Source organism: Mytilus edulis, chromosome 12 (assembly GCF_963676685.1).
Source record: "Mytilus edulis chromosome 12, xbMytEdul2.2, whole genome shotgun sequence".
In the NCBI taxonomy this organism is placed as follows: domain Eukaryota; kingdom Metazoa; phylum Mollusca; class Bivalvia; order Mytilida; family Mytilidae; genus Mytilus; species Mytilus edulis.
Window position 1 is genome coordinate 64,691,192 of NC_092355.1, and position 12,150 is coordinate 64,703,341.

General features: G+C 31.6%; 1 protein-coding gene across 1 annotated transcript in view; it reads right to left on the reverse strand.

Annotated features, from left to right (window-relative positions):
* LOC139497771 (uncharacterized) overlaps positions 1-12,150 on the reverse strand; it is a 293,518-nt gene that overhangs the window by 230,421 nt on the left and 50,947 nt on the right. The window contains exons 3-4 of the mRNA XM_071286006.1: positions 11,707-11,878; positions 11,023-11,328 (exon numbers count right to left, since the gene is read on the reverse strand). Coding sequence (XP_071142107.1) covers positions 11,023-11,328; positions 11,707-11,878 — 478 coding nt within the window. The remainder of the gene's footprint in view (positions 1-11,022; positions 11,329-11,706; positions 11,879-12,150) is intronic.

Below are 12,150 nucleotides of genomic sequence, written 5' to 3' on the forward strand. Positions count from 1 at the left end.
TATTTTCAGTCTACTGATTCTCTTTTTAAGGTTCCATACTTTTCTGTTTGAGGTTTGCAATTCTTTTTCCAGTTTGTGTATTTTTCTATTAGCTCTAGAAATAGCTCTACGAATTCTTTTTCTGGACGACTTGCGTTTATTTGAAACATCATTTCGTTTAACTTGCTTTTCTTGTTTTTTTCTTTGTCGATATAGCTTCACATTTTCTATGTTGATTCTACGTTTCCGTTTTAAATCTCTTTTTGACAAGTCAGTACTTTTATTTGAAACATCATTTCGTTTAACTTGCTTTTCTTGTTTTTTTCTTTGTCGATATAGCTTCACATTTTCTCTCTTGATTTCACGTTTCCGTTCTAAATCTCTTTTTGACAACTCGGTACTTTTTACATATAAATTCCTCTTAAGTTCATTCTCTTTTTGTAGGTATCCTTCTACATTTTGTAACCTTTTCCTTTCGCGATATTCCTTCTGATATTCAGCTTTCGTTTTTTTCTTTGTTTCTGAAATTTACAAATTGGAGATATTGCTGAAACTGACATCAACACAAACAGAAACTTTTAATAATAATTTAATCATGTTAAAGTCAATGTACATGTAGTACTACATGTAGCTGGTAGTTTAGATGGACACATGACTGTTGATCGTCCAGTGGGAAACAGTCAAGTATCCAGTAAAGTTAAAACAATCAGGTTGACACCAATAAATGTCAACCGTATGGCCTTAAACAATGAGAAAATCCCATGACGTATATTCAGCTATAAAAGTGGACCCTTACTTGAAAAATATGAAATAACTTTGTGCAAGACCTAATGGTTTAATTTGTACTGATAGACACACTGGACCGGATTTTTAACGAATGTTTGACAAGAACAGAGAGTTAGAAGCTACCATTGTCGAGACAACCGAGGTGACTCTGCTATTTTAAGATAGAAACGATTGGTTGATAATTGTTTGATTTTTGTCTAGTGGAAAATATTTCATGCCCATCTGTTTAATGTAGGTTTGAAGTTCTTCAATGTGGAGATGTGAAAAAAATCGTTAAAAACCGAATTCATCAGATGAAGATGTAAAATATTATGTGTGTCTTAAAGACATGTACAGCATACTACAGAACATTCACATATCATTAGGTCATGGTGGTAGGGACAAAATGCTAAAGGAAGCAAATAGAAAGTATGCAAACGTTGCATACGAAGCTTTTGAACTTTACAAAGAACTTTGCGAGGATTGCCAACTTAAAACACATAGAACTGCTAGTAAAGGCATTGTTGTTAAGCCTATAATAAGCAAAGAGTTCAATTCCCGAGGACATGCTGATTTGACAGACATGCAATCATGCAAATACAATGACTATGTTTTTAATGGTATACAAAGATCAATTAACAAAATTTTTAATTTTACGCCCTCTTTCATCAAAGTGTACTTATGAAGTAGCAATGCAAGTTCTTGATATCTTCCTTTTTTTGTGCTCCAAACATCCTTCAAAGTGATAATGGTGCCGACTTCACTGCAAGCATCATTAGTGAGCTGAAAAACTTATGGCCTGAATGCAAAATTGTTCATGGTAAACCTCGACACCCACAGGGGCAGCGTTGGGCGAGCTAATGCTGATGTACAGAATATGGTTATGACATGGATGCGAGATAATATTTGTAAAGACTGGCCTGTCGGTGTCAAATTTGTACAATTTGAGAAAAACAGAAGTCATCATTCAGACATAAACAGAGCTCCCTAAACAGCTATATTTGGGGAAGACGTAAGAGTTGGGCTAATATAATCCTCACCCCCTGATAAACTTATAGCTAAAATTCACAGCGAAGAACATTTGTCAGATTTAGCAAACATGAAGTTTAATAAAAATACTGATGACGAAAACATATGCACAACTGATGATGAACATATGGAGATTTCTGAGCCACAACCTACTAAACCAAAAACTGACATGTGTGTTGTATGTGAAGCAACTGCATTAAATGCAACTTCTTGTTATTCTTGTAACAAAACTGTACATGCTTTATGTGGAAAATCTATCATAACAGAAGACTTTCTGTCAAAAGTAATTTGTTTTCTGTGTGATACAGAAACGGTTATTGAAAAAGAACTTGCAAACGCTTCCGAGTCAATGGTAAAACGAGCCAATTGTATGTTAAGTAGGTTTAAGAGTTTTAGAAGAAGAAGACATTGGATGTTAAGTTGTTATTCCTATCCCATTCGTTGATCGTGGAAACGGTGATCTCATTAGTCTATTTTTTTATATTAAGATCAACACATTTCTAATAGCAGGTTAAACTTGTAATCAGGGATTTTACAAAATCCCTAGCTCTATTTTCAGTGATTTTATAAAATCCCTAACAATTTTAAGGAGTTTACAAAACCACTGAAACAGTTATTAGTCCAGTGATTTTACAAAATCCCTCATTTTACAAATTCCCTGTTACATATACATGATATATGTATGTGTGTGTATACTTGTATACTATATAGTAGTTTTTTTTCTCATGGTTGAAGTCCGTACGGTGGCAAATATCAGTTGTCTACTTATACGTAACTTGGTTTTTGATAGAGAGTTGTCTTATCAGTAAACATACAACATCTTCTTTATTTTTTTTTTGTAAACAACAATACCAACATATTCAAAAATTACCAAGTGAGTACTGAATCCACCACAAAAAAAAGATCAGATATTGTGTGCGTACATGTAGTACTAGTTATAAGCCATCTTTATTGGCAGCATCATCTCATTCATTTTTAAAAGAAACCATCAACCAGAAACTAAATAAAATAATTCTTGTATGGAGTTTTACTATGGATAGTATTCAGTCCATTCGATGGAAAAATGTATTTCTGAGTAGAGTTTTGTTAATTTGTGTTTATGTATTATTTTGCGCAAATAATACGTATTCATGTTACAATGTTGACAAATTAAACCCACCATTCGATACTTATGTTACTATCCGTAAGAAATGTTAATAGTGTAAACTCGGCATGCCATACTTTATCTATATAGAAATGCAGACGTGAAAGAAAGCACTGTTTGCCAGAACTTAAGGGAGTATTTGCACAAAAATACGTTTTCATGGTTCATGTTGATAAAGTAAACGGACATTTCGATACTTATTTTACATCCGTAATGATTACTAATAGTGTCAACTCGGCATGCCATACTTTATATAAATGCGGACGTGAAAGAAAGCACTGTTGTAAGAACTAAAGGGCGTAACGTTGTGCTATTTCGGAAAGCTATTACATGACAAATCGAAAATCTTTGTAGTTAAACCTGAATCCCGCAAATGCACTTGTCAGTCTTGTGATAAATATTTGTATCGATCAGACGTTTTGCTATTTTTTCTAATCTCATCTGTTCGTCTCCTTGATAATCGGTAGAGTCTGGTAAACTATATTTTCTCAAACATGTATGATCGTGTTATTTTAGACTCAGTAAGGGGCAGCATGGAAATCAAAGTACGAAATATGATTGCTACATTATAAAGAATATATAAAGATCAACATAACAGTAAGGTGACCCCCAACCCCCATATATTTTAACTATCTCTGGACATTTGATTTCTTACGGGGATATGGTATACAAAATAGGGGGACAGGGTTAAAACTGAATGGAAATTTTCTAAACTACTATATATATCCTCGTGTATTGTATTTTCGACCTACTAACATATTTTTCCGAATTTCCCTTTTATATGTTTGAACATAGACATGCCTAATATTTTGAAAGTCACTAGTCATTTTCTGTAGAATAGAACCTGAGTTCCTAATATTATGGTTGATATGTTAACTTACACAGTCTAACGAGGGTAGTTTTTTTTTAATTTTAATTTATGAAGTATTGTCTGTATAGAAACATCCCTTTGTATGTTTAAATTTTCACGTTTTTCAACTTTAAAAAATTATAATAATAGGATTCTGTGTGGGAACAAACTTATACAATTGTAGGGAAGTTATTGCAGCTACTTAAAATAGCATGTCAAGGCGTCATAATTGTTAGAATAGCTAATACTACAAATTACCATTCCTTATTTCACAAATTTAATAATTGCTACTGTTTGAATTGTCTCTCTTTACTCATCTGTTTCTTTATATCTTCACAGGACGCTAAATGTCTTCCATTCTCGGAAACGTCAAAATACCATGGAAACGCGTGAAAATTCCAGACTTTTTTTTTAGTGTCAACGGATATTACGCTCCGCGGAGATTACATTTCTAGGATTTTGCCGTTTATCTAAATAATAAGCGTTTTTGTAGGGAAAAGCTGTAATAGATATTAATATGGGCAACGATTCATATCTTTTGGATGTGCAGTTTATATTCAAAACTGCCGTAAATTTATAAAACTTGACATTTGCATTTTAAACACACAAAACACCATTGAAATGCTGAATTACACATTTATCATGTTTCAGTTACTATTATCCGATAAAGAAATTACGATGAAGAAAAATGCCATAGAGTTACGATTATAATCCCGAATTTTTCAACGGCAATTTTCAAAGCAGTTAGAGTGCACCGTTACGATTCAAATATGATGTAATGGCATAAAAAAACATTGCAGCTGAGAGACTATGGACAAAACATGCTACATTTGAGAAAAAGTACTGTAAAAATTTTACTTATATCTGCCGTCGCCATATTGGGATAGTCGTAATTCTTGTTACGATTATCTCTTTAATACCAGTGATGTATTTCCAGTTTGGATTATTCGACATTATCTTCATTTTCTTGGATCATGTTAAGTTTATATGATAGTTGCAGTAAAACTTTATCTTTAGGACTATATATCGACATGATATCAACGGTTAGTTAAGACGGCGAGATATTTCAGTCTGGGCACTCTTTTTTAATGGATGAATGTTTTAAGTTGTTCGTCTATTGTATCCTTCATCTGTCAACACTTAGTCTTGTAAATCTAAGTTTGGTTGTGGTATGTGTGTTCGACTCCAAATCTTTATTGACTAGGATTGCTTCTTTTCCTGCCCAAATTTTGTGGTTCTCTCGGCACCCTATTTCCCCTTTCCAAAGTAAAAAGGCTGCAAAGAATTTGCCAAATCGAATAGTGATAAAAGTAGTGCTAAACAACAAAAATTTATCAATAAACAGTTCTTGATATACATATATTATATGTAATGAAAAAAATACATAGTCCTGTAGAATGTACCGGGAGATATACTCATCTGTTCATTTCTATTTTTCCAAAATAAATAAATCATATTTTTTTTCAAAAACCAAGATAAGCTGAAGTTGAAGTCGGAGATGACAGCCAGGATTTAGAGCCGGTTAGTATATATTGTATGTGTTCTAAGTTTCTTTGATCTCTTATAAGATTCAACTCAAAATTATCATAATAGGAAACTTTAACCTAACAATTGAACCAGGTCTGCTAGAGATAGATTCAATGTGGTAATAAGTAAGGACATATTGATAAATTAGCCAATAGCTTATAAGTTTCATATTGCCTGCCTTGAATTTTTTGAAATACTTCTCACTGCATATATTTACTCTGAGAATTTTGTTTGGAGAGATACAGGTGTATTATATACTCCTTTAAAGTCTTTTACTGAGGAATCCGATGTATGGTTCAGCAATATAATAAGTATATTATTAAATGATAGCAAAGTCATAATAATAAAGGTGTAGGGTCGATTTTGGCCTCAGATTTCAGGTTTCAGCTAAAGAAAGATTTTGGACACTTTTTAAACACTTAAGTGTGTATTTCAATTGATCAATTAGTTTATGTGAAAGGTTTTAATTGATTTAGTCATTAAAAACGCTCCGATTCAAGCTTAAATATGAAAAATCTATCAAATATGCCAAAAAACGTCACTTTTCAGATGTTTTTTTTGTGAAAAATGTTAGTGGCCGCATCCGTGTTCATCCCCCACCTTTACAAATGTAATGTATTATCATCAAATGCAACTTACATTTCAAAATAATGAATGAAACAATGCGGCCACTTTCATTTAAGACAGAAACTGTCTAAAATTTAACTAAAATGATAAAATTGTGTGAAGATTTCAGTAATTTAGCATGACTTAATGATGCTAGTACCCGATATAAGTGCATTGTATTGTTAAAATCAGCCTTTATTAATGTAGTAGAAGTATTCTACTTTCCAGTAAATAGTTAAAAGGTTACATTATAACAATTTTGTAAACTGCTATATGTTGGGGCCAAAAAGGGGTATTACTAAACTATATATATATATAGATGAATATCTCTTTTACACGTGGCAGTGGCAGTTGTAGAATACAATAACTTGACCGTTTGTTTGGGAACAATTAGAGAAAAGACCATGGCATTTGCCCAAGCAAAACCTGAGACGCTGAACAACCAGCTGTGCAAGAAGAACATGTTAGATTCATCTCTTCAGCTGGACAAGAATGATGTTCTAGAAATATTTAAAATAAATTTGATATCCAAATTTAAAGGACATGTTAAAATGGAAAAATATTATTATCCGAGGAGCAGAAATTGTCAATTGTTAATTCCATTACAAATTATTTAGATAAAAGAAAAAATATAAATTGAATGCTCTGAACAACTTTTATATTGTGCTGTATTCTAATAATTCCAAGACAAACTGTCATCGAGAAAGAATTGGGAATTTTCTTTTTAAATGTAGTATACAAATTGTACTTATGATCAGACAACTGGATGAGTTATAGCCTGCATCAAGGAAATAGGAGGGTGACGCAATAAAGTGAAGGATTCATACTCTGCAATAGAATAGTAGGAGGGTCTAACAATACACTGGGGGAGGGGGTCATATACTGTGGCATTGTTAGAGGATAGGAGGATAAAAAATGAAGTGAACAAATTAAACAAATGGAAAATTATTTGTAAATTTATAACATGTTTCTTTATTTGTTTGGAGAAATTTTGATTGATTTGATATTACTTGGAAGAAATTTCTTCCAACATGAGAGGATAAAAAATGAAGTGAACACTTTAAGTTTATTATTAAACTAAAATTACCTACTTTATTAGTAATGAATTACATTGTCTAGTTAGTTGGAAGAAATGTCTTCCAAGAAGGAATATTAAACGAGGCGAACTATGTGAGTTTAACAAATGGAAAAGAATTTGTAAATTTATTACATGTTTCTATATTTTTTGGGAGAAATATAAACTGATTTGATATTTATTTACTTGGAAGAAATTTCTTCATACATGAGAGAGGATACAAAAGGAATTAACAAGTTGTGATTATTAACTAAAATTGTATACTTTATTGGAATGAAATACATTTTCTAATTTGTTGGTAGACATTTCTTCCAAGAAGACAGGAACATTTTATGAACAAAAAGTATTGAACGAGTAATCGCTTTCCATTTTATTAATGTATAGGTTACTGTTCAGTTAACTTCAGTTCCTTGTGATTTGAATGTTTTGTAAAATATGAATGTAAATGTAATGTATATATCCAATACAATTGTCATTGTTAATGGCGTTTTTTCTTCATGTGTTCCCTTTGCCAGAGAAGAAATTTCTTCTAATACAATTTTTGTGAAAAAAATACCAATCAAAAGCAGAATATTAGCATACGAAATTGTAAAATTAGGTATACATGGTACATTCACAATAACGGCACATTTCGACCTCTAAAAGGGACCTTCTTGGATTTTCCTTTTTTTTTATTTTGGACTCTCTTAGTAGCAACTTAAATACGGAAACGTTATTGAAAGAGATTTAAGATATAAATCCTTTTTGTAAGCAATGTGGCAAAAACACGCATATAGAGTTACATGTACGTAGATTAAAAAATATATATTGATAGTCAAATTTATAAAGGATTATAGGTCAAACACGACACCCGATTCGTGATTTTCAATGAACATGATTTAAAACTTTTTTTTTTCCTATATATTGCATTTCGCAGAACACATGCTTGGCTAACCTTTCAGTGTTCAGCGAACGATATATCTTGATAATCAGGATGATTTGAAAGCAATTGGTTAAGAATGTAAGAAAAATATCTGAAAAAAACCCACTTTTCAACACTTGTTCAATGAAGATTTATTAAATTTTAATCATGCAAATGATACAATATCCATTAGCACCATGAAGCTGTCTAGGTACCAATCCAAATTGAAAGTTTGTTATCTTAAACAGTTATTTGATCATTTAACATTTACAGAGTTGGATTATGTATATAATACAAAATATGTTTTTTTAAATCTGTATTTTCTTATTAAAAAAAAATAAGTTCACAAAATGAATTGTGAATGTTTGTCTGCAACTATTTGCCCTGTGACTTTCTGTCCTACATTTTGTCTAACAACCCAACATGTTCATCGAGATTGGTATGCATTTTTTTCCACAGGTACGCATTATTAATGAGTAAAGTTGAAATATAGGTCAATTTGACTCGGGTTCACAACCATTGTTCTCTTTTGTTTTTGTCGATACGCGCTCGCCGCATCAGACTAGAAGTCTAGAACAAATCAAAGTATATATCAATGGCACCTGTATCTTTTCCTTGACTGAATGTTTTAGCAATATAAATAATGGATTAAATTGTAACTCAATGAATGATTGATCCTGTCTAAGTTTGATTTTCTGTTGAATCACTTGAACATCAAAGTGGTCATCGATGTGTAATATTTTACACTGGGCATTTTAAGCATATCATTTTTCTAGTAATCAAAATTAAAGACCTTTGAATGTAACAATATGGTATATTCAAAGGTCAATTTGATTTACTGGATTTGCATATTAATTTTTTATCGAAATAATTTTTTTGTAAACTGCTCCCGGTTAATATAAATGAGATGTAGTATGTGTCCCACGAAACAACTGTCCATCTAAGTCACAAAGTATTAAACAAATAAATTATATTTCAAAAGTAAAGCCTCAACACGGAGCTTTGGTTCACACGGAACATATTGAGCTATAAAGGTCCCTAAGATAACTAAAATGGAAAAACAATAGTATAATCTATAAGTACGGTCATTTCGCTACGTTATTTAGTACGGCCTCAACACGGAGCTTTGGTTCACACCAAACATTAAGCTATAAAGGTCCCTAAAATGACTAGCGTAAAACATTTCAAAATGGAAAAACAAAAGTCTAATCTATAAGTACGGTCTTTCGCTACGTTATTTAATAGCTTTTTGGTCAATTCCGAAAAAGAAAGTAAGTGTCTCACTGTTTTTAAAACAAAAAGTAACACTGGTGCTTTAATAAAAAATCAAATACAGAACAGAAGTATAAACCGTACATTTTATTTTATTAATCGTTTGTTAACTAATGTTGTTTGATATTTTTCTATAATATGATTTATCCTGTATAAGTTATGAGTTCTTGCTAAAAAAAATGATAATAAAAAAAATTCAAGGGAGTTATCGACATCGGTCTTTATAGTTACTTGATGGTTAAACAACTGTCAACTAAATTTTTAAAATATGCTTTTTGTATTGTTGTTGCATAACTATTTTAAAACATAACGTTGTATTTGTAAATTTAATTTTAACCGGATTATCCTTACATAAGATAAAACATGGAACTTTATTCATTTTACGTCCATGAATGGGTAATTATTTTGATAGTTTATGACAATCCGTTTCGGTTGACTCCTTAGATAATCCGTTTATTGAAATGTAATAACTTTCACCAAGCATCTGTCATCTGTATAAAATTTTAAAATATAAAATAAATTATATTCTTAAAACATACGTTTCTTGAGAAAATATGGATAAGTACTACTAGTATGACTTTTTATTAGAAACAAAACAAATGTTTAAAATTTAAAAACAACTTTGAGATTTATTAGTTATCATTATAATTATCTTTAGACACAATGTTAGAGGCGGAATGGATAAATACAGGACTACTTTAATACTGATTACACCAATTTATCTTTTCTTCTATAACCGATTAAATATTATAGATTCTATAGAAAAAAAGAAAAAAAAAAGTTTGCAGACTTTATTTAATGAAATAGATATACAGTCACAATAAAAAACCACAAAAGAATATCCTCCAAGCTTAAGAGATTTTATTCAAAAACGGGGAGCAACCCCTGATCAATACAGATAAAAAGTCGCCCGTTTTATTTGAAATATTCAAAATCTTAACACGACTGAACACGATCTTACAGCAACTAAACATATTCCTGTGGTATTATTTGATCTAAACGTGATCTGTCTCGTTTATCTTGACAAGACTGATCTGACTGATCACGTTAAATCGGAACAGAGTCTTAATCTAAACAGGTGTTCACGTTTTTCCCTAGCAGTAAATTAAGTCGTTTAAGACTTGATCAGACCAAAATAACCGTTTCAGACTTTAATCTTGCTACTAGTGAATTAAGGAACCACCATCTTCATCTAGTTCTCAATAAAATACATTGAAATATGCGCCAATTACTGAGGTGATTCTGACTAAGGACCAATACATGAACGATGAAAATGTTAAAAAATTAATTCGACTCGTCATTGTCACAGTTAAAAGTTCACATCAAATTGAATCAGAAAAAAAAAAAACTTAGTTGAGTGCCAATATTTCACATACGTGTGCCAAATACGAGTAAGGGTTTTAATACCTGGAGGGAGAATATCCTTAGTATTTCGAATATTTCAACATTTAATAAAAAGAAAATTAACGTTCCAATAATTATTGATAGCAACACAAAACAAAAGTGCTGACTACTTGGCTGAAAATATCATTGGTACTAAACCTCCATCAGCACCAGAATCGACCCAATAGCAGAAAAGGCCTTGTTGTAATAATAATCCTAGCCTTAATCCCTAAACTGGGGAATGAAGAGCCTAATTCTGAATAAACAGCCTACAATCTATGTTAAAAAGTTAGATGAAGGTAAGGCTAAACATTTACCGACAAACATTTAATCAGAAAACAGAAGAATGGTCAATAGGATGCTTAACTTTACCTGAAATATAAATTCCATAACATCTTTTAGGCATCATTATTACAGAGACAGCTCAATATTTTTGTTACATACATGTATTAATAGTATCTAAAGCTGACAAAAAGAGACTAGTAATTTACCTTTCAGTGCAACGGTTGTGTTGTAAGGGTTTATTCCGAGATAACAGGAACAATCTTCAGTTGAAGGATCGCAGTAACATTGGTCATTCGAGTTTATGACAAAAGTATATCCTCTATCGGTATTACATATACATTTTATGTCGACCGTAGTGTTGCCGATTTTATACGTCTCCTGACCTAGGCTGTTACAAAGTGATTTTTGATAGGCGCAGTCACTGTTACCAATTGTGTCAAAAATGAAAGGCTGGTATCGAGTTACGCTACATGTTGCTCTGTTTAGGTAAGGCTGAAAGACGTATTTATAACCTGCAAATGCAAGTGGTCATTATATATTCGCGGATGAAGCATTGTACATTGATAACGGTTCTACAGTATACGTTAGATGTTGGTGCATTGACTTTTCCTAATTCATGTACATGTATTTGACATTATTCTCTCACATTGGTATTATATTTAAAAAGAAAAAAAGTTCTTAAAAATGACGTCAATTCTCTTTGAAATAAAAAAAATCCTTTAAATTATGTATCAAACACTTTTTAATTATATGAAAATACATTTATCTATTGTGATTACATACAGAAAATATTAGTTACATTTATTGCTTGCTAGGAACCATCTGTAAAAGCTGGGAAAAAAAATGCTACCATTTACAGGACACACATTTAGATATATAAAAAGGCATACCAGGCGCTAAAATTCTAGGTGTCCTACATCTCTCTTTGTATACATTTACTCGTAAAGTTACGTCAAATAAGCACGTATAATTTCTTGGAGGCTTACAGGTTGATTTTGCCCAAATATTCCAGTGTGCCTGTGATGGACAGGTGAAGTTGTAGGCTTCATTCAAGGATACCATCTACAAAATAGATAATTCCATATTTATCAACAGTTAAAGAAAAGGTAGTCTATATTCAACCAAAGTTTTACTTTTTTAACACTCCACAAGTTGGTATTCAAAACAAAATTCCAATTCCGAAAAATTGTCCCAACTACGGCTTAGGTAGTACATGTACATCGGAGTCGGGAGCCTCTGGTTTAGTTGTCATCGTTGGTTCGTGCCTATCGGTTGTTTTCCTTGGTTTTTTTTTTTAGGTCGGACAGTAAGTTTTTCTCGTTTAAATTGTTTCA